The sequence below is a fragment of the Hypomesus nipponensis genome, chromosome 23 (genome assembly GCF_054491055.1).
Source record: "Hypomesus nipponensis isolate SF chromosome 23, ASM5449105v1, whole genome shotgun sequence".
NCBI lineage: Eukaryota > Metazoa > Chordata > Actinopteri > Osmeriformes > Osmeridae > Hypomesus > Hypomesus nipponensis.
This window is the reverse complement of record NC_140383.1, coordinates 5857032-5879940: the sequence shown is the minus strand read 5'-3', so window position 1 is coordinate 5879940 and position 22909 is coordinate 5857032. Positions and strand designations below refer to the sequence as shown.

General features: G+C 44.2%; 1 protein-coding gene across 1 annotated transcript in view; it reads left to right on the top strand.

Moving 5' to 3' along the window:
- ttn.1 (titin, tandem duplicate 1) overlaps positions 1–22909 on the top strand; it is a 134311-nt gene that overhangs the window by 85472 nt on the left and 25930 nt on the right. The window contains exons 154-166 of the mRNA XM_084688433.1: positions 48–350; positions 455–757; positions 893–1198; positions 1321–1608; positions 1716–2006; positions 2140–2427; positions 2527–3117; positions 3210–3314; positions 3479–3676; positions 3796–4092; positions 4237–4824; positions 4937–5239; positions 5428–22827. Coding sequence (XP_084544559.1) covers positions 48–350; positions 455–757; positions 893–1198; positions 1321–1608; positions 1716–2006; positions 2140–2427; positions 2527–3117; positions 3210–3314; positions 3479–3676; positions 3796–4092; positions 4237–4824; positions 4937–5239; positions 5428–22827 — 21261 coding nt within the window. The remainder of the gene's footprint in view (positions 1–47; positions 351–454; positions 758–892; positions 1199–1320; positions 1609–1715; positions 2007–2139; positions 2428–2526; positions 3118–3209; positions 3315–3478; positions 3677–3795; positions 4093–4236; positions 4825–4936; positions 5240–5427; positions 22828–22909) is intronic.

Genomic DNA, 22909 nt, shown 5'->3' with positions numbered 1-22909 from the left:
GGCAATTTCATGCAATATGATGAACTTAAATGTATTGTCTTCTTTAGATGTTCCTGGTCCACCAGCATCGGCCACATTCAGTGATGTGTTTGCAACTGGTCTCAAAGTTACATGGGTGGCCCCTCTGAATAATGGTGGTTCTGCCATAACAAACTACATTGTTGACAAGCGTGAGACAAGCAGAGCCAACTGGGCTCAGGTTTCCTCCAAGATCATGGGTGAAGTTCTGGAAATTACTGTAGAGAGGCTCATTGAAGCCCACGAGTATCAGTTCCGCATTCGTGCAGAGAACACATTCGGAGTTGGCGAGCCTATCTTGACCAAACCTGTGACTACTAAGAATCCATTCAGTAAGAACGCTTTAATTTATGTTTACAGTGTGTGTATTTCTATGCAGTGCGTACAACATCGTACAAATGAGTTTACCTCACAAAATGAATGCCTTTTTTTCCAGCTGTGCCCGGTCCATGTGAAGCTCCAGTCATAACCAATGTCACTAAAGATCACATGACTGTAAGCTGGAAGGAACCTGATAACGATGGACAGTCCACCATCCTGGGATACATGGTGGAGAAGAAAGAAATTAAAGATGTTAATTGGACAAAAATTAACAGGAAGGCTATGCTAGAGAGATCCCTGGAGGTTGGTGGTCTCATAGAGGGAGTAGAGTATGAGTTCCGTGTCATTGCCCTCAACATCGCTGGCCTTGGGAAACCCAGTGAACCATCCAGTGGTACTTCAGCCCATGACCCTATCCGTAAGTCTATTAAAAAAAACAATATCTCTTAAGATGCCTATGAGCAATATCCATAAGGTTTCCAAACTATGTACTAGTTAACTATTTACAAAAATATCAGATCCTGATTTTCTGACATAAATTCTGTTGTCCTAGATCCTCCTGGCCCACCAGTTTCCCCCGTGGTCAAAGACACCACTCAAAGCACAATCAGTCTGACCTGGACAAAGCCAGCCAATGATGGCGGCAGTCCCATCCTGGGCTACCTGGTGGAGTGCAAGAGGACTGATGCCACAGACTGGATAAGATGCAACGTGCCAAAGAATCTGCAGGACACAAACTATGTGGTTCAGTCCCTCATTGATAAATCAGAATATCAATTGCGTGTGTCTGCCGTGAACAAAGCTGGCTTCAGTGAGACATGCGAAGTTCCAGACAAGCACATTGCTAAGGATATTTTCGGTATGTGAACTATTACATTCTTCCTATCTAATCTTAATGTGCATAAAAACATTTGTAATTTTCACATCAGACCTGCATTTTCACCCTGTGTAGTTTCTAAAAGATCTGTATTTTGCTTGCAGTTGCACCTGAGGCAGAGCTTAGTGCAGAGTTGAAGGAGGTGTTGGAGCTACGCGCCGGAGACAGCATGAAACTCAGAGCCACTATAAAGGGCCGACCAGTCCCAAGGGTGATCTGGGCCAAGATGAACACCAACATTAAGGACAGACAAGGCATCATTATCAAGTCCACAGAGCACGACACCCTTGTCTCTGTCGAGAGCGTTAATAGATATGATGCAGGCAAATACATTCTGAGTTTAGAAAGCAGCAGTGGAATGAAGATGTACACAATTACTGTCAAAGTTATTGGTAAGTATAGATTACATTCATAAAGAATATTGCTATTTTTTATTGTGTAGCAAGGGACAATTGTATTTGCTTAATATCACTAAACAAACTGGTTTTGAACCCTTAAGATACCCCTGGACCACCAGTCAACCTGATGATTAAAGACACCACCAAGGACAGTGCATCCATCCTTTGGGATGCTCCCCTGATTAATGGAGGAAGTGAAGTAACTAGTTACATTGTGGAGAAACGTGATGCAGAAAGAAAAGCATGGTCCATAGTTTCCTCAAACTGCACCAAGACATCCTTCAAAATTTCTGATTTGGAACCTGGAAGATCTTATTGCTTCAGGGTATCAGGAGTAAATGAACTTGGTACTGGAGAGGCATGTGAAACTGCAGATTCAGTTAGAGCTTCTGGTGAGTAAATCTACATAGGTGTAATTATTTACATTATTACTTGCAACTTCTATAATACTTCTGACCGTGTCTATGTTGGCAAGGATGTACATGAAGTTAGAATTCATCATATAATAAATATATCCTCTTTCAGAACAACCAGGGCCAGTTATGGACTTTAAGACCTTGTTGGTCACAAAGGACTCTTGCACAATTGGCTGGAAGAAACCTTTAACTGATGGCGGCAGCCGTATCATCAGCTATGTGCTGGAAGTGTTGAATGGAGATGACAATTGGAAGGAGCTGATGAGGTCTAAAAACATGCAATACAGTGCCAAGGACCTTGTAGAAGGGAAAGAGTACAAATACAGAGTAAAAGCAGTAAATGAATCTGGAGATGGTTCAGAGAAAGAGCTTGATGTGCTTGCTAAAGACATCATCAGTAAGTTATTTATATATAATTCATACCCAAAAATAAAAGGTTTGAAAAAATAGCTTTCATCTTGTATATAACACGTACCCCCTTGTCTCTGTTCTGTAGTTCTACCTGCATGTGACTTGAAGGGCCTGCCAAATCTATGCTACATTGCCAAGGAAGGAAGTACAGTCCGTCTGAAGATTCCCGTAATTGGCAAACCAGCTCCTAAAGTATCCTGGAAGAAGGGTGAAGACGTAGATCTGACCGACACAGGCAGAGTATGTGCCGAGTCCTCAGCAGTAAACACAATGCTGTTGATCCGTGACTGCCAGAGGAGTGATGCCTCTAAATACACTATTACTCTGAGAAACAGTGCTGGATCAAGAGAATCTACCATCTTTGTTAGGGTGGTTGGCAAGCCAGGAATACCTATACAACCAATCAAATTTAAAGATATCACTGCTGATGGGGCTACCTTGAAATGGGGTACACCTAAGGATGATGGTGGATCAGAGATCACCAACTACATTTTAGAAAAGAGGGACTCTGTCACCAACATGTGGGTCACCGTATCTTCTTCAGTGGAGACCAACACCATGAGGGTGACTGGACTCCACGAAGGCACAGAGTACATCTTCAGAGTGTGTGCAGAAAACAAATATGGGTTTGGTGAAGGACTCAAATCGGACCCCATTGTTGCCAAGCATCCTTTCAGTAAGTCTGTTTTGGAGAGTAGTGTGGCTTTTAAATGTGGCTGGTTATGCAATTTGGAAATGTGTAACAGTGATGTAATTGCTTTTCCATAGATGTGCCTGATGCACCTCCACCACCTAAGATGATGAGCATGCGACATGACTCTGCAACCCTGATGTGGTCTGACCCAAGGAAGACTGGAGGATCTCCAATTACTGGTACATTACAATTGAACATAGTTGCAACATGTTTGTTTATGAAGCTAAACAATGTATGTTGATGATAATCTCTTTGTGAGATTTTGTATTTGTTTTGATTTTTTAATCATATCAGGTAGGGTTTACAACCATCCTATTAATATGTCTATTGTTTGTAATTGCAGGATACCATGTTGAGTTCAAGGAGAGAAACAGTATGCTGTGGAAGAGAGCCAGCAAGAGTGCTATTATGATGAGGGATTATAAGGTCACAGGCTTGACTGAAGGTTTGGAGTATGAATTCAGAGTCATGGCAATCAATCTGGCTGGAGTTGGGAGACCAAGCCCAGCGACTGAGCCTCACGTTGCCCTGGATCCAATTGGTAAACTTTTCTCTCAATATAGCAAGGGTTTAAAAAAAAAAAAAAAAAAACACCGTACAAATATGAGACATAAATGTGACAGGTTGCCATACTACATAACTTGAAATCCTATCTTGCAGATGCTCCAGGTAAACCTGATGTTGTCAGCATCACAAGGAGCACAGTAACGCTCCAATGGACTGAGCCCGAGTATGATGGTGGACACAGACTGACTGGCTATATTGTTGAGAAACGCGATTTGCCATCAAAGATCTGGATGAAGGCTAATAACGTCAATATTGTGGACTGTGCATACACGGTGAAAGAGCTACAAGAAGGCTGCAAGTTTGAGTTCAGAATCAGGGCAAAGAATGCAGCTGGAGCCTTGAGCCCTCCATCTGAACAAACAGACACTCTTGTGTGCAAAGATGAATACGGTAACATTTATATTAAATCAGTTATAATGATCTGTTGTATATAAAACTGTTGTTCGGGTAATAGATTGTATTATAATTGTACTCATTTGAAATCATATTTGATTACATTTGAATAAAGTAATTAATAATTTTGGTTTTCAACAGAGGCACCAATTATTACTATCGATTCGCATGTGAAGGAGGGCCTGACCGTCAGGGCAGGTGAAACCATTGTCATCACTGCAACCAGCATTGTAGGCAAACCCCAACCAACATCAGCGTGGTCCAAGGGTGGCAAGTTCTTCAAGCCCTCAGACATCTGCCAGATTGAGACCACGGCATCATCATCTACTCTCTCCGTCAAATACGCCAGCAGGAATGATTCTGGAGAATACACAATTTCAGCCAGTAATCCATTTGGCATTAAGGAGGAGAATGTTAAAGTAAAGGTGCTGGATGTTCCAGGTTGTCCTGGTCCTATTGAATCGACTGGAGTTTCATCTGAAAAGGTCACTCTATCATGGACACCACCTAATGAAGATGGTGGATCTCCCATTAAATACTACACTATTGAGAAGAGGGAGACCAGCCGTCTCCTTTGGACTATCCTTCAAGAGAAGGTGATTGACTGCCACCATGTGGCAAACAAGCTGATCCAGGGAAATGAATATATTTTCCGTGTTTCTGCGGTGAACCACTACGGTGCAGGTGAAGCATCCCACTCTGTGGCAGTCAAAATGGTGGATGGATTTGGTAAGTAAAATAAATGTAATATCTTTATATATATAATAGCATAATATTTTATTATATAGTCAAATTATGTTGTTTAGTTAACATACAGTGAATATTGGGATTTTGATTGTAGGTCCCCCAGGCCCTCCATCCAAGCCAGAGGTTGAGAATGTTGGTGGACACTCTGTCACCGTCACATGGAAACGTCCAGTGGAGGATGGAGGAAGTGACATCACAGGCTACTGTGTTGAGAGGAAAGAGAAGAAGGCCATGAGATGGTTCAGGGCATCTAAGAAATCAATTTCTGAGCTTCAATATGAAGTGAAGGGTCTCACAGAAGGTGTGGAGTATGAATTCCGGGTGACAGCAGAGAACAAAGCTGGCTTTGGAGAACCAAGTGAACCATCGCAATCAGTTACAACCAAAGTGGTTGCCTGTGAGTAAAAATTCCATCTATTGTCTATCTATAAAATGAATGATTAAATGTTAATTACACATATAGCAATTGTTCATATCTCCAATTGTAATTCCCCCCAAAAATGTGGGTCAACATGTACTTAAACGACATAATGCTGTATACTAAACATCTAAACAAATCTGTTGCATTATACACATATTTTCTAGATGTGCCTGGACCCCCAGTCAACCCAAGAGTAACAGATACAACAAAGACTACTGCTACACTGAACTGGGGAAAACCCCTTGAAGATGGTGGACTTCCAGTAACAGGATACCTGATTGAACATAAAAAGGATGGGGAAGAAGAGTGGGCAAAGGATAATGCTGGAGCCCCTTTGACAATCACAGAGTTTGTTGTTCCCAACCTGGAAGCTGGAGGAAAATATCACTTTAGAATCAGTGCAATGAATGTAGTGGGAGTAGGTGAACCTGCCCAGACTGAGGAACTCATTGAGCTTGTGGACCATGAGGAGATTCCAGACTTTGAACTTGACGTTGAGCTAAGAAGAACCCTTGTTGTCAGGGCAGGTGGATCCATACGTCTCTTTGTGCCTATTAAGGGACGCCCAACTCCTCAGGTGACATGGAGCAAGGAAGAAGCACCGATCACCCGTGCTATCATTGATACTACCGAGTCATACACTCTCCTTGTGATTCCTGACTGCTCAAGAATAGATGCAGGAAAGTATGACTTGACCCTCGAGAATGCTGCAGGCCAGAAAACTGCTCACGTGAATGTGAGAGTGTTAGACACTCCTGGACCTCCAATCAACCTGAAGCCCAAAGCAATTGACAAAGAGAGCATCACCCTCCAGTGGGAGATGCCACTTCTTGATGGCGGCTCCAAGGTTACAAACTATGTAATTGAGAAGAGAGAGGCAACACGTAAAGCATACGCAGCCATAATAAGAAATTGTACAACTTGCTCGGTTAAAGTGCCGGACCTGGGAGAGGGGTGTGAATACTATTTCAGAGTGTTTGCAGAGAATGAGTATGGTATTGGAGATTCCGTTGAGACTCCAGATCCAATCCGTGCATCCCAGGCACCAACTCCCCCAGAAATCATCTATGCTACAGATATCACTAAGAACTCTGTCAGTCTTGCATGGACGAAGCCAACACATGATGGTGGTAGCAGAGTAACTGGATATGTTCTTGAAGCTCAAAAGAAGGGAGGAGATCAGTGGTCCCATGTAACAACAGTCAAGACAATGGACTTCATTTCTAAGAATCTTAATGAAAATGAGGAATATATCTTCCGTGTAATGGCAGTCAACCATTCTGGCCGAAGTCTTCCTCGTGAAAGCAAACCTGTTGTTATCAAGGAGCAAACTTCATTGCCAGAGTTTGATCTGCGTGGTGTATGCCAGAAGATTGTTATTGCCAAGGCAGGATCTGACATAAAGGTTGAGATTCCTGTAATGGGACGTCCAGCACCTACTGTCTCATGGAAGAAAGATGACGCTACCTTCAAGCTGACCCAAAGAATCAGCGTGGAAAACACTCCAGCAACCACTCTTCTGTCCATAATGGAATGCACAAGGGCTGACAGTGGACGTTATTCCATGACAGGGAAAAACATACTTGGCTCAGTCACAGATAATATTATTGTAAAAGTCCATGATATTCCTGGACCTCCAAAGGGACCAATCAAAATTGATGAGATCTCTCGAACCTATGCAGTAATTTCATGGGATACCCCAGAGAATGACGGTGGAGTCCCAATCAACAATTATGTTGTTGAGTTGAGGGATACTACTGGGCAATCATGGGTAGAGTTGTCTTCAACAGTGATTCGGACCATGTTCAAAGCTACTCGTCTTAAAACAGGAGCAGAATACCAATTCAGGGTCAAAGCTAAGAACAGATACGGCACTGGGCCACCTATCACCTCTGGGGCAGTGGTGGCTGCATATCCATTCAAGGCCCCTGGGCCCCCTGGCACTCCTAAAGTTGTGGCGTTTACAAAAGACACAATGACAATTGGCTGGAATGAGCCAGTCTCTGATGGTGGAAACGAGGTTATTGGTTACCACGTTGAGAGGAAAGAGAGAAGTAGCATCGTCTGGCATAAGATCAGTAAAGCCATGGTCAAAGGAAACATTTTCAAGTCAGCTGGTCTTGAAGATGGAATTGCTTATGAATTCCGTGTAGCTGCTGAGAACATGGCTGGAATCGGTAAGCCAAGTAAGGCCTCAGAAGCAATGTTGGCACTGGATCCAGTAGATCCACCGGGTCAGCCAGAGCCTATTTATGTCAGCAAAAATGTTGTAACAATTCAGTGGGCAAAGCCTGAATACGATGGTGGGTTTAAGATCACTGGCTACACGGTGGAGAAGAGAGACTTGCCAGCTGGTCGCTGGACAAGGGCTAACTTCACCAACATTATTGAGACCTCATTTACTCTCAGTGGGTTAACTCAAGATGAATCATATGAATTCCGGGTGCTTGCCCGAAATTCTGCTGGTGCTGTTAGTAATCCATCTGACCCCTCAGACCCCATTACTTGCAAAGATGACATTGTAGAACCACGAATTATGGTTGATGCCAAGTTCAAAGACGTAGTTCTACTGAAAGCAGGTGAAAATTTCAAGCTTGATGCAGATATTGCAGGCCAGCCAATTCCATCCATGGTCTGGACCAAGAACGGAAAGGAAGTTGAAAACACATTGAAACTGAATGTCAAGATGACTGATTTAACTACCACTCTGGTTAACAAAGACTCTATACGAGCAGATGGAGGTGAATTTATTTTGACTGCCACCAATGTTGGTGGATTTGCCAAGCATGTCTTTAATGTCAAGGTTCTTGACAGACCAGGCCCACCAGGGGGACCCCTTGGAGTGTCTGATGTGACCGCTGACAACTGCATCCTGTCTTGGACCCCACCAGCAGATGATGGTGGTGCCCAGATTGAGCATTTTGTGATTGAAAAGCGTGAATCAAGCAGACTGGTTTGGACTAATGTGGTATCAGGCCTAGTGGGCAACCAATATAAGGTCACCAAATTACTCAAAGGAAATGAATACATATTCAGAGTTATGGCAGTCAACAAATACGGCATTGGAGAGCCACTGGAGTCCGATCCAACAATTGCAGACAACCCATATGTGCCATCAGATCCTCCAGAGACTCCTGAGGTGAGGGTCATCACTAAAGATTCAATGATTGTTTGTTGGGGGGCACCCAAGAACAATGGTGGTAGTGAAGTCACCAACTATAATGTGGAGAGGAAAGACAAGATTGGCCTCCGCTGGGTGAAATGCAACAAGAAAAAAGTGACAGATTTACAATGCAAAGTAACAGGCCTTGTACGTGGGCATGAATATGAATACCGAATTATTGCTGAAAATGCAGCAGGATTCAGTGCACCAAGTGCTTCCAGTCCATTCTATAAGGCTACTGACACCCTCTACCAGCCTGGACCTCCAGGTAATCCAAGGATCTTGGATACAACAAAGTCCTCCATCACACTTGCATGGAACAAGCCAGTATATGACGGTGGTTCTGACATCACTGGATACATTGTGGAGACCTGCCTCCCTGGTGAGGAGGAATGGACAATTGTCACCCCCGCAGAAGGAATCCTTGCCACATCATTTACCATTACAAACTTGAAAGAGGACCAGGAATACTTGATCAATGTCTCTGCTACAAACAGTGAAGGAATTGGTGAAGAAGCATCTGTCCCAGGCTCACCTAAAGCTGAAGACAGGCTGCTTCCTCCAGAAGTTGATCTGGATGCAGACCTCCGCAAGGTTGTCAATATCAGAGCCTGCAACACACTCAGACTCTTTGTGCCAATAAGAGGAAGACCAGCACCAGAGGTGAAATGGACAAAAGAAAATGGTGACCCGATTGAGAGGGCAACAATTGAGAGTACAACATCTTACACATCACTAGTGATTGAAAATGTCAACCGATTTGACAGTGGCAAGTACCTACTCACAGTTGAAAATAGCTCTGGAGAACATACAGCCACAGTGGCTGTCAGTGTCTTAGATACACCAGGAGCACCACAAAATCTCAAGATTAACGCAGTCACCAAGGAGTCTGTCACGCTCATCTGGGATCCTCCAGCAAATGATGGTGGAACTAAGATTAAGAACTACATTGTAGAAAAACGTGAATCAACAAGAAAAGCATATGCCACAGTAAATGCTAACTGTCATAAGACAGTCTGGACAATAGAACCCCTGCAGGAGGGATGTAACTATTACTTCCGAGTTTTAGCTGAGAATGAATATGGAATTGGTTTACCAATTGAGACAGGAGAATCTGTTAAAGTGTCTGAAAAGCCACAGCCACCAGGCAAAATCACTCTGAAGGATGTAACAAAGACCAGCGCTACACTATCCTGGGAGAGGCCAGAACATGATGGAGGCAGCAGAGTGGGTTGTTATGTTGTAGAGATGCAGAGCAAGGGGGATGAGAAATGGACCCAGGCTTTGATTGTGAAAGAAACAGAGGCAGTTGTGCCTGGACTGACACTAGGTGAAGAATACATGTTCCGCGTAGCTGCAAGAAATGAGAAGGGAACAAGTGATCCACGCCAGATTGGTGTGCCAGTGATTGCTAAAGATCTTGTCATTGCTCCAGTAGCAAAACTAATGTTCTCCACATTTAGTGTGCTCTCAGGAGAAGATTTGACAGTTGAAATTCCATATGTCGCTCGTCCCAAAGCAGTGGTTTCATGGGTTAAGGACAGTCTGCCTCTTAAGAGAACCACTAGAGTTAACTTTGAAGCCACAGACAAACTCCTCACTCTCACTATCAAAGAGGCCAGCAGAGAGGATGTTGGTAAGTACCACATTACTCTGTTAAACACCACCGGAGAAACAACAGCAAGCATTGGAATAGTTGTTCTTGACAAACCAGGCCCGCCAAGCGGCCCTGTCAAAGTGGAAAAAGTCACTTCTGACAGTGTAACCATCTCCTGGAAACCACCAGAGTATGACGGAGGCTGCACTATCAACAATTACATTGTAGAAAAGAGAGAAACATCTTCACAGAACTGGTTGATTGTATCTCCAAATTTGGCCAGAACAACAATCAAAGTTGGAAGACTGAAGACAGGCTCAGAATATCAATTCAGAATCACAGCAGAGAACAGATATGGAAAGAGTCCAGTTTTGGTCTCAGAATCTGTTATTGCTCAGTATCCATTCAAACTACCCGGTCCTCCTGGAACACCAAATATACAATCTGCCACTAAAGACAGCATGGTCGTGGTGTGGAATGAGCCTGTGATGGACGGTGGAAGCACCATCCTGGGCTATCATCTTGAACGGAAAGAGAGAAACAGTATTCTTTGGGTGAAGCTGAATAAGTCTCTGATTGTTGATCAAACGTATAAAACCACTGGCCTGGAGTCTGGACTTGAATATGAATACAGAGTTTATGCTGAAAACATTGTGGGAATAGGAAGAGTCAGCAAGATCTCCGAGGGTAATGTTGCTAGAGACCCCTGCGACCCCCCCGGTACCCCCGAAGCCTCTAAGATAACAAAGGACTCTGTGACCATTGTATGGACAAAACCAGAGTATGACGGTGGAGCCAAAGTCACTGGTTATGTAGTGGAGAAGAAGGACCTGCCAGAGGGCCGCTGGATGAAGGCCAATTTCACAAATGTTATCGAGACAGAGTATGCTGCAACTGGCCTCGTCGAAGACCAGAAATATGAGTTCCGTGTCATCGCTAGGAATGCTGCAGGTGTATTCAGTCTTCCTTCATACAGCACTGGACCCATCACTGCTAAAGATGAAATTGACCCCCCACGTATAAGTATTGACCCAGAGTACACTCAAACTTTGGTTGTTAATGCTGGGGACAACTTCAAGATTGATGCTGATGTTCATGGCAAGCCCCTACCCTCAATCCAATGGATGAGGGGAGACCAGGAACTTGGAAACACCATACACAGAGAGATTAAGAATACAAACACCATAGCTTGTATTTCTGTCAAAGAAGCTAAACTCACTGATGGAGGCGAGTACACTCTGCTGCTGAGGAACCCTGGAGGTGAGAAGTCAGTGAATGTCAATGTGGTTGTTCTGGATAAACCTGGGGCACCACAAGGTCCCATGTCTATCACTAGCGTCACTAACGAACAGTGCACAATCTCTTGGAAACCACCACTACAAGATGGAGGCAGTCAAATCTCTCATTACATTGTAGAGAGAAGGGAAACAAGTCGATTGGTTTGGACGGTTGTTGATTCTAAAGTTCAAACAACTATTCTGAAAATTACAAAACTTCTAGAGGGAAATGAGTATATTTTCAAAGTTGTGCCTGTCAACAAGTTTGGAGTGGGTGCACCACTTGAGTCTAGTCCCGTGACAATCAAAACTCCATTTGTGCCACCTGATTCGCCAAAGGGAGTGGAAATTTCTAATGTCAAGAAAGAATCAATGGTAATCAGCTGGGAAGCACCCGCCAGTGATGGTGGCAGTCCAGTTATTGGATACATTATTGAGAAACATGACAAAGAGGGAGTGAGATGGACTAGATGCAACAGAAAGACAGTGACTGACTTAACCTTCAAGGTTACTGGACTTCTTGAAAACCACAACTATGAATTTAGAGTAGTAGCTGAGAATGTTGCTGGAGTGGGAGTGCCAAGCTCCCCATCTGTCTTCTACAAAGCTTTAGATCCTATCTTTAAACCTGGTCCACCACACAATCCTAAAGTAACTGACACAACCAAAACAACTGTGTCCCTGTCATGGGGCAAACCAATCTATGATGGAGGCTGTGAAATTCAAGGATATATTGTGGAGGCCTGTCTTACTAAAGCAGCAGCACCCATAGTGACTCCCGCAGAGCCAGCAGCCGAGCCAGCAGCCGAGCCAGCAGCAGAACCAGCAGCCGCAGCCGAACCAGCAGCCGCAGCCGAACCAGCAGCCGCAGCAGAACCAGCAGCCGCAGCTGAGCCAGCACCAGTAGTTGAGCCAGCAGCCGAGCCAGCAGCCACAACAACTTCTGAAGCACCAGCTGAGGAATGGACTATGTGTACTCCACCGACTGGTGTAAAACAAACACGCTTTGAGGTTGTAAATCTGAAGGAAAATAATGCATACAAGTTCAGAATATGTGCCATTAACAAGCTTGGTGTTGGAGAGCATGCAGATGTCTTGGGAGAGATTGTTGTTCAGGAGAAGGCAGAGGAACCGGATCTTGACATTGACCCTGAACTCAGGAAGATTGTGAGCATCAAAGCCGGAGGTTCCCTCAGACTGTTTATTCCAATTAAAGGACGACCCACTCCTGCCATCAAGTGGGAGAAAGATGAAGCTGCAGTCAAGGAGAGTGCTCAGGTGGAAGTGACAAGTAGCTATACATCTCTTGTAATTGACAAAGTTAGCCGATTTGATACTGGAAAATACACAGTGACTCTTGAGAATGCAAGTGGAACAATATCTGCTGTGATTACTGTCAGAGTACTGGACTCACCTAGTGCCCCAGCCAACTTCAAAGTGAAAGAAATCACAAAAGAGTCAGTGACACTTGCATGGGAAGCCCCGTTGTTAGATGGAGGAGCCAAGATCAAAAACTACATAGTTGAGAAGAGAGAGAGCACACGTAAAACGTTCTCAGCTGTGGTGACAAATTGCCACAAACTGTCATTTAAGGTTGATAATCTTCAGGAGGGTTGCAATTATTATTTCCGTGTTCTTGCTGAAAATGAACATGGTGTTGGTCTCCCAGCAGCAACAGTTGATCCTCTCAAAGTCTCAGAGGTGCCTCAGACTCCAAGAAAGTTCACTGTTGTTGACCAAACCAAGACCAGTGTCTCCTTGGCATGGGAGAAGCCTGAGCATGATGGTGGAAGCAAAGTTATTCATTACCTGTTAGAAATGCAAGTCAAGGGCCAAGACAAATGGTCTGGCATCAACACTTTCAAAACTATGGATGCTAGTGTCAGTAATCTGAACCCGGGTGAGGAATATATGTTCAGAGTGACAGCTATCAATGAAAAGGGAAAGAGCGACCCCAATACCCTTGCATATGCTGTACAAGCCAAGGACCTTGTCATTGAACCAGATGTAAGACCTGTGTTCAGCAACTACAGTGTTCGTGTTGGCAAAGACCTCAAAGTTGAAGTACCCATATCAGGACGTCCCAAGCCAAAAATCACATGGACAAAGGATGGGGAATCTCTAAAACTAACTTCAAGAGTGAACATTGCCAACACACTCACTCACACTACTCTGAACATTAAAGAGGCAACAGGTGATGATGGTGGGATGTATGGTATTAATGTCGCTAATGATGTTGGACATAAGGATGCAACCGTTGAAATAATTGCTCTTGATAAGCCTGGCCCACCTACTGGACCTGTTAAGTTTGATGAAGTTACAGTACAAAGTGTGACTATTTCTTGGGCTCCACCAAAGCATACTGGTGGCTGCCAGATTTCAAATTACATTGTACAAAAGAGAGATACAACCTCCACAACATGGGAGAATGTGTCCCTCTCGGTTGCAAGAACTTCGTTGAAGGTGCCAAGGCTTAAGACTGGAGCTGAATATCAATTTAGAATAATTGCTCAGAATCGCTATGGAAAAAGTTATGCTCTGGACTCATCCCCTGTAGTTGCACAATACCCATACAAAGAACCTGGCCCACCAGGTACACCCTTTATCTCATCTCTTTCCAAGGATCACATGATTGTGGAATGGAACGAACCCATTGTAGACGGAGGCAGTGCTGTTCTCGGCTATCACCTTGAAAGAAAAGAGAGAAACAGCATCCTTTGGGTTAAGATAAATAAAACACTCATCCAAGATACAAGTTTCAAGACCAGTCCTTTGGAAGAGGGTATTGAGTATGAATTCAGAGTTTCTGCTGAGAATATTGTTGGTACTGGCCGATACAGTAAGATCTCAGAGGGCTGTTTTGCCCGTGACCCATGTGATCCTCCTGGTACCCCTGAAGCCATCCACATAAGTAAAGACACCATTGTCATTGAATGGACTAAGCCAGAGTATGATGGAGGCAGCAAGGTGACTGGATATATTGTGGAGAAACGGGACCTGCCAGAAGGGCGCTGGATGAAGGCTAATTTCACCAATGTAATTGAGACACAATTCACTGTCACTGGACTCACTGAGATGGCTCAGTATGACTTCCGTGTCATTGCTAAGAATGCTGTTGGCACTATAAGCAAGCCATCTTATAACAGTGGACCAATCATAGCAAGTGATGAAGTAGAAGCACCAAAGTTCTCTATCGATCCACAGTTCACAAAAACGATCATCATCAATGCTGGGGACACATTCAAACTTGATGCTGATGTACATGGAAAGCCAATTCCCACCATCCAGTGGTTCAAGGATGATAAGGAAATTGAAAATACATTGAGGTGTGAGATAAAAAATACTGAGACAAGAGCAATTATCATTGTAAAGGACTCCATCAGAGTTGATGGCGGACTTTACAATCTTCTGCTAACAAATGTTGCTGGCACACAGACAGTTCCATTCCAGGTGAAGGTTCTAGACAAACCAGCGCCATGTGAAGGGCCTCTTCATGTCACTGGAGTTCATTGTGATAGATGCACTCTGTCATGGCAGGCCCCAGTACACGATGGAGGCAGCAACATTTCACACTACTTCATTGAGAGGCGAGAGACTAGCCGTTTGGCTTGGACTGTTGTGTCTAACAAATGTGACACCACAATTTTCAAAGTAACAAAACTACTGGAGGGAAATGAATACATCTTCCGTGTCATGGCTGTCAACAGCTACGGTGTGAGTGAACCTCTACTGTCGGCCTCTGTGATAATGAAAAATCAATTTGTTCCTCCTGGGGCACCACATGTCCAGGAAGTGTCCAATATTGCTCATGATTCAATGACTCTAACCTGGTCTGCACCAGACACCGATGGTGGAAGTGACATCATTAGTTATGCAATTGAGAAAAAAGACCGGGCTGGAGTAAAATGGACCAAATGCAACAGGCAAAAGGTCACTGATCTGTCCTTCAGAGTAACAGGCTTGACAGTTGATCATGAGTACGAGTTCAGAGTTGCTGCTGAGAATGCAGCTGGAGTGGGTGAGCCAAGCTTACAAACGTCATATTACAAGGCTTGTGATCCCAAGTATAAACCTGGACCACCCACACATGCTCATGTGATTGATACAACCAAGACATCAATCACACTGTCATGGGGAAAGCCACTTAGCGATGGTGGCACTGCAATTCAGGGCTACATTGTAGAGGTATGTAAGGCTGAGGAAGAAGAATGGACCATGGTAACCCCTCCTACTGGCCTGCGGGTACACAAATATGAAGTCACCAAACTCACTGAGGGACAAGAATATAAAATCCAGGTTTGTGCTCTAAATAAACTTGGAGTTGGTGAACCAGCTGCTATACCAGGAACAGCCAAACCTGAAGAGAAAGTGGAAACTCCAGAAATTCAACTGGACTCAGAGCTTAGGAAGGGAATAGTTATAAGAGCTGGAGGATCTGTGAGTATCAATGTGCCATTCAAGGGAAGACCTACTCCAGAAATTACGTGGACAAAAGATGAGGCTGAGCTGTCAGAGAAAGCAGTAATTGAGAAAGCGGTCAACTACACACAGCTGTCTATTGATCCCTGTGACAGAAATGATTCTGGAAAATACACTCTTACTCTGGAAAACAGCAGTGGTTCGGCGTCCGAATTTGTCACAGTTAAAGTGCTGGATACTCCAGGAGCACCTCTGAACCTTGTTGTTACAGAAATCAAGAAAGACTCTGTTACTCTTGTCTGGGATGCACCACTAATTGATGGAGGTTCCAAAATCAAGAATTATGTCATTGATAAACGGGAATCCACAAGGAAAGCTTATGCAAATGTATCAACCAAGTGCTCTAAAACATCATTCAAAGTTGAAAACCTTGCTGAGGGAGCCATGTATTACTTCAGAGTTATGGCTGAGAATGAATATGGAGTTGGACAGTCTATTGAAACAAAAACAGCATCCAAAGCCTCTGAGGTGCCTCTTCCTGTTGGAAAGGTTTTCCTGACAGATGTCACCAAAGAGAGTGCAACTCTAGCATGGGAGAAACCAGAGCATGATGGGGGAAGCAGGATTGCTGGGTATTTAATTGAGATGCTGCCCAAGGGAACGGATAAGTGGGGTGTTGTCACAAACACAAAGACATGTGATGGAACTGTCAAAGGTCTGACCTCAGGGCAGGAGTACCTCTTCCGTATCATTGCTCACAACGAGAAGGGAAAGAGTGAGCCCAAGCCACTTGCTGCACCAGTAATCGCTAGTGACCTGACTATTGAACCAAGCTTGAAGCCCATGTTTAACACATACAGCGTCAAAGCTGGTAAAGATCTGAAGGTTGAGATCCCCGTATTTGGTAGGCCAAAACCAAAGGTCACTTGGGCCAAAGATGGCCAATCTTTGAAAGTGACAAGTCGAGTGAATGTGTTGAACACACTGACAACCACTACCATTCAATTTACAGAAGCATGTAAGGACGACTTTGGAAAATATACAGTCACAGCCACTAACAGTGCTGGATCAACAACTGAAGAAGTAGGCATCATCATCCTTGACAAACCTGGTCCACCCACAGGACCATTTAAAATTTGTGAAGTGAGCAACACTTTTGTGTCTCTCGCATGGGACCCCCCAGAGTATACAGGTGGATGTCAAGTTAAAAACTACATTGTGGAAAAACGTGATACAACTGGCAACATCTGGCAAGTTGTGACTGCACAGCTCGCTAGAACTGCACTCAGAATCACTAAGCTGAAGACTGGTGCTGAGTACCAATTCAGAGTATCTGCTGAGAACAGATATGGCAAGGGCTCATCTTTGGACTCTAAGTCAATTGTTGTGCAGTATCCATACAAACCTCCTGGCCCACCTGGAACACCATTTGCCAAGTCTGCAACTAAGGAACAAATGATCATTGAATGGAATGAGCCAGTTAATGATGGTGGTAGCTCAGTCATTGGTTATCATCTGGAAAGCAAAGAAAGAAGCAGCATCCTGTGGACTAAATTGAACAAGATTCTAATTACTGATACTTTATTCAAAATATGTAATCTTGAGGAGGGCATTGGTTATGAATTCCGTGTCTCAGCTGAAAATATTGTTGGTGTTGGTAGATGCAGCAAAATATCAGACTCAATTGTTGCACGCGATCCATGTGATCCACCTGGTACTCCTGAGGCAAGAGTTATCTCCAAGAACCATATTGTGATACATTGGACAAAGCCCCAATATGATGGAGGCAGTAAAGTGACTGGATATGTTGTGGAGAAGAGAGATCTGGCTTCAGTTGAGGGACGCTGGTTGAGAGCCAACTTCACAAATGTCATTGAGACCGAATTCACTATCACTGGCCTGACAGAAAATGAACAATATGAATTCAGAGTTATTGCCAGAAATGCCGCAGGCATGTTCAGTGAACCGTCTGATAGCACTGGACCAATCACAGCTACAGATGAAGTTGAACCACCAAGTGTATCCATGGATCCTAAATACAAAGAAGCCATTATTGTCAATGCAGGAGAAAACTTACTTCTTGATGCTGACATTCATGGCAAACCTCTTCCTGATGTCTTGTGGTTGAAGGAAGGTAAAGAAATGGAAAAGGCTCTCCGCATTGAAGTGAAAACCACAAATAAAACTGCATCAATGACAATTAAAGATGTCACAAGGTTAGACAGTGGTCACTATGACCTCACTCTCACCAATATTGGTGGCACAAAGACAATACCCATCACTGTAAAGGTTTTGGATAAACCAGGCCCACCCACTGGACCTATCAAAGTCACTGGAGTCACTGCTGAGAGGTGTTTCCTATCCTGGACAGAGCCTCAATTGGATGGTGGTGCTGATATCTCTCATTACATTTTAGAAAAGAGAGAGACCAGCAAACTCTCCTGGACTGTTATTGCACCAAACATTCAAGCTCTGAATTACAAAGTGACTAACATGCTCTCTGGTAATGAATACCTCTTCAGGATCAGAGCTGTCAACAAATATGGCATAGGAGAGGCTCTGGAGACTGAGCCAATTACTGCTCGTAATCCATATAAACCACCAAGTGCACCCACAGCACCTGAAGCTATTGAAATAACAAAAGACTATATGATTTTGTCATGGGCAGCACCTGAGCAAAATGGTGGGGCAGAAATTGACTGCTATCATCTTGAAAAGCGTGACAAAGATAGTGTGAGATGGACCAAATGCAACAGACAGAAGTTGACTGACTTGTTTTTCAAAGTCACAGGACTTATGGAAGGTCACTTTTATGAATACCGTGTTACTGCAGAAAATGAGGCTGGAGTGGGAGACTTGAGTGACCTTTCACTGTTCTACAGAGCATGTGATGTAACAACACCACCTGGACCACCACACCATCCTAAGGTGACAGACCACACAGAATCAACGGTGTCCCTGGCCTGGGGTAAGCCTGCCACTGATGGTGGGGCATATATTAAGGGATACATTGTTGAAATGAAAGAGGCCACAGCTGAGGAATGGACCACATGTACTCCTCCCGCTGGCCTTCAGGTGACACATCACACCGTGGGAGATCTGAAGGCAGGTTCAGAATACAACTTCCGTGTCTGTGCCATCAACTCAGAGGGAGTAGGAGAACATGCAGATGTCCATGGCACTGTGGTTGCAGAACAGAAGGTGGAGGCACCAGAAATTGAGCTGGATGCGGACCTCAGGAAGGTCGTCTCTGTACGTGCAAGTGGAACACTGCGGCTTTTTGTCACAATCAGAGGAAAACCTGAACCTGCAGTTAAGTGGGAGAAGGTTGAGGGTGTTTTGACAGAACGGGCCCAGATTGAAGCCACCAGTTCATACACAATGCTTGTCATAGACAATGTCAACCGCTTTGACAGTGGCAAGTACTCACTGACCATAGAAAACAGCAGTGGAACAAAATCTGCCCTTATAAATGTCAGAGTGTTAGACTCACCAAGTGCCCCACAGAACTTTGAAGTCAAAGAAATCAAGAAGGATTCAGTCACACTCTTCTGGGATCCACCACTTACAGATGGGGGATCAAAGATAACCAATTACATTGTAGAAAAAAGAGAATCGACCAGGAAGGCTTACACCACTGTGACAAGCAACTGCCTACAGAACTCCTTTAAAATTGATGAGCTGCCAGAAGGATGCATATTCTACTTCCGTGTGAGTGCTGTCAATGAGTATGGCATTGGGTTGATGTCTGAGACGAAAAATCCAATTAAGGTTTCTGAGGTACCTCTACCCCCAGGCAAAGTCATGCTCACTGATATGACCAAAACCAGTGTGTCACTTTCATGGGAGAAGCCTGCTCATGATGGCGGAAGCAAAATCATGTGTTATAATGTGGAGATGAAAGCTAAAGGTGGTGATAAGTGGGGTACAGCTTGCACAGTCAAAGTACTGGAAGCTACAATCCCAAACCTAACATCTGGAGAAACATATTCCTTTAGGGTTGTTGCAATTAATGAGAAGGGAAAGAGTGAGCCAAAGGAACTAGGATTACCTGTAGTTGCAAAGGACCAGGATATAGAGCCCTCAGTCAGTATGCTGTTCAACACCTACAGTGTGAAAGCTGGAGATGATCTCACGGTTGAAATTCCAATGAGAGGCCGTCCCAAGCCTGTTATTTCATGGAAGAAAGATGGTCTTCCTCTGAAGCAAACAACCTCAGTGACCATTCTAAATTCAAAGGTCTCAACCAAACTTGTTATTAAGGAGGCCGCTAAAGAACATGTTGGAAAATACGAAATCACTCTTGCCAACACAGGTGGTACGATAACTGTGGATCTCGGAATCATTGTACTTGACAAGTCTGGTCCACCCACTGCTATTAAGGTGGACGCTGTGACTGCTGATAGCATAACTATTTCATGGTCCCCACCAGAGTATGATGGTGGCTGTTCAATCAACAACTACATTGTTGAGAAGAGGGATACAAACTCAACAGTTTGGCAGTTGGTCTCATCACAAATTGCTAGAACCGCAATCAAGGCCAGTCGACTAACACATGGTGCAGAGTATCAGTTCCGTGTATACGCTGTTAATCGTTATGGAAAGAGTACATATTTGGACTCCCCTGGAATCACAGCTCAGTATAACTTCAAGCAACCAGGACCTCCTTCTACCCCTCTGGTGAAACATGCAACCAAATCCTTTATGTTGGTCACATGGAATGAGCCAGTCAATGATGGTGGTAGCACAGTTATTGGTTATCACCTTGAGCGTAAGGAGAGAAGCAGTATCCTTTGGAATAAGATGAACAGAGTTATGATCAAAGACACAGAGTATAAAGTTAGTAGCATTGAAGAAGGAATGATGTATGAATATCGTGTTTATGCTGAAAACATTGCTGGAATTGGAAAATGCAGCAAGGCCTGTGAGGCTGTTGCTGCAAGAGACCCATGTGACCCTCCAGGTCTGCCAACAGTCACCAGTGTTACAAGAACATCTGTCTCCCTCTCTTGGGAAAAGCCTGAGTATGATGGTGGAGCTAAGGTGACTGGCTATACTATTGAACGCAGGGATCTACCCGAGGGTCGATGGATGAGGTGCAACTTTACCAATGTTCCAGAAACCTACTTTGATGTGACAGGTCTAACAGAGGACAGCCAGTATGACTTCCGCATCATTGCAAAGAATGCTGCAGGATTGTTCAGTGAACCATCTGACTGCACAGGCCCTATCACTGTCAAAGCAGACGTGGATCCTCCACGCATAATGATGGATGTCAAGTTCAGAGCTGCTGTCGTTGTAAAATCTGGAGAAGTCCTGAAGATCAATGCAGATATTGCTGGACGCCCAGCCCCAGTTATCTCCTGGACAAAGGATGGCAAAGAGATTGAGCTGAGGGCCAGGATTCAAATTGTTTCAACAGAAACCAGCACTTCAGTAATTGTAAAGGATACTGTGAGAACTGATTCTGGACAGTACACCCTAACACTGCAGAACATTGCTGGAACAGTTAACATGCCTGTGAACTGTGTGATTCTTGACAAACCAGGTCCTTCAGCTGGACCTCTAGAGATCAGCAACCTCACAGCAGAAGAATGTACTTTGGCATGGGGTCCACCTCAAGAGAAAGGCGGTGCTGAAATTACACACTACGTTGTTCAAAAGCGTGAGACAAGCCGCCTTGCTTGGACGCTGGTGCACGGAGACCTGAAAAAGACAATATACAAAGTCACAAAACTTCTTAAAGGGAATGAGTACATCTTCAGGGTTCTGGCTGTGAACAAGTTTGGACTTGGCGAGGCCTTGGACAGTGATGTTGTCAAAATGGTGGATCCATTCACCATCCCATTAGCTCCAACCAATGTTGAGGTTACAGCTGTAACCAGAGACAAGATGACACTCACCTGGGTAAAGCCTGCTGGTGATGGAGGCAGTGAGATCACAGGATATGTGATTGAGCGCCGGGACAAATCAGGAATGCGCTGGGTTCGTGTAAACAGAGAGCCTGTTGTTGAGTGTACTACTAAAGCAACTAAACTTCGCAAGGGCTGTGAATATGAGTTCCGTGTCTATGCTGAAAATGCTGCTGGTTTGAGTCCTCCTAGTGATACATCCGCCCCATTCCTTGCTATGGATGCACTGATTGTGCCTTCACCACCAACAAAACCAAAGATTGTGCATTCAACAAATAACTCCATCAGTGTTGTATGGAAACCACCAACATTTGATGGTGGGGCTCATATTCTTGGATATAGTGTTGAGTATAGAGAGTATGTGGAAAGACCTAAAGAGGAAGAGGAAAGTGATGAGGAAGAATATGAAGACGAGGAGGAAGAAGAGGAGGAAATTGAGGAGGCACCAGTCGTGGAGGAGGATAACTGGACTGTGGCCATTCCACTTATCAAAAACACAGAGTTCACTATCTCTGGACTTACAACTGATAACGTTTATGAGTTTGCTGTTAGGGCAATTAACAAGATTGGCCAGAGCAGACTCAGTAAAATCTCTGAGCCTAAGCTGGCAAAGGATAAGACAGAGGAGCCAGTTTTTGATGTTGACTTAGAGATGCGCAAGACATTGATTGTCAAGCATGGCAACTCATTCACACTGACTGCACCATTCCGAGGTACACCTGTCCCCTCTGCAACTTGGGCTAAGGAGGAAGTAGATCTAAAGGCAAGAGCAACCGTCGAAACAAGTGACACCTCTACTTCATTAACATTTGAGAACGCCACAAGAAATGACTCTGGAGAATACACAGTCACACTGGAGAATGGCTTGGGGACAGCGACACTACCAATGGTTGTTAAGGTTCTTGATTCTCCAGGACCACCGCTTAATGTCAAAATCAAGGAGGTTACAATAGACTCTGTGACAGTTGCATGGGAGGCTCCAGCAAATGATGGTGGTGATGCTGTGAAAGCATATCATGTGGAGAAACGTGAGGCCAGCAAGAAGGCATGGGTATCTGTGACCAGCAATTGCCACCAACTGACCTACAAAGTTGAAGATCTTCAAGAGGGAGCAATGTATTACTTCAGAGTCATTGGAGAAAATGAATTTGGAGTGGGTGTCCCTGCTGAGACCAGAGATGGAACAAAGGTTACAGGTTTGTGTTCATTTTCTGATTTGTTTGTTCTTGTGTTACTATTAACTGATTATGTACATAATGTTTGAATGTAAAAAAACTT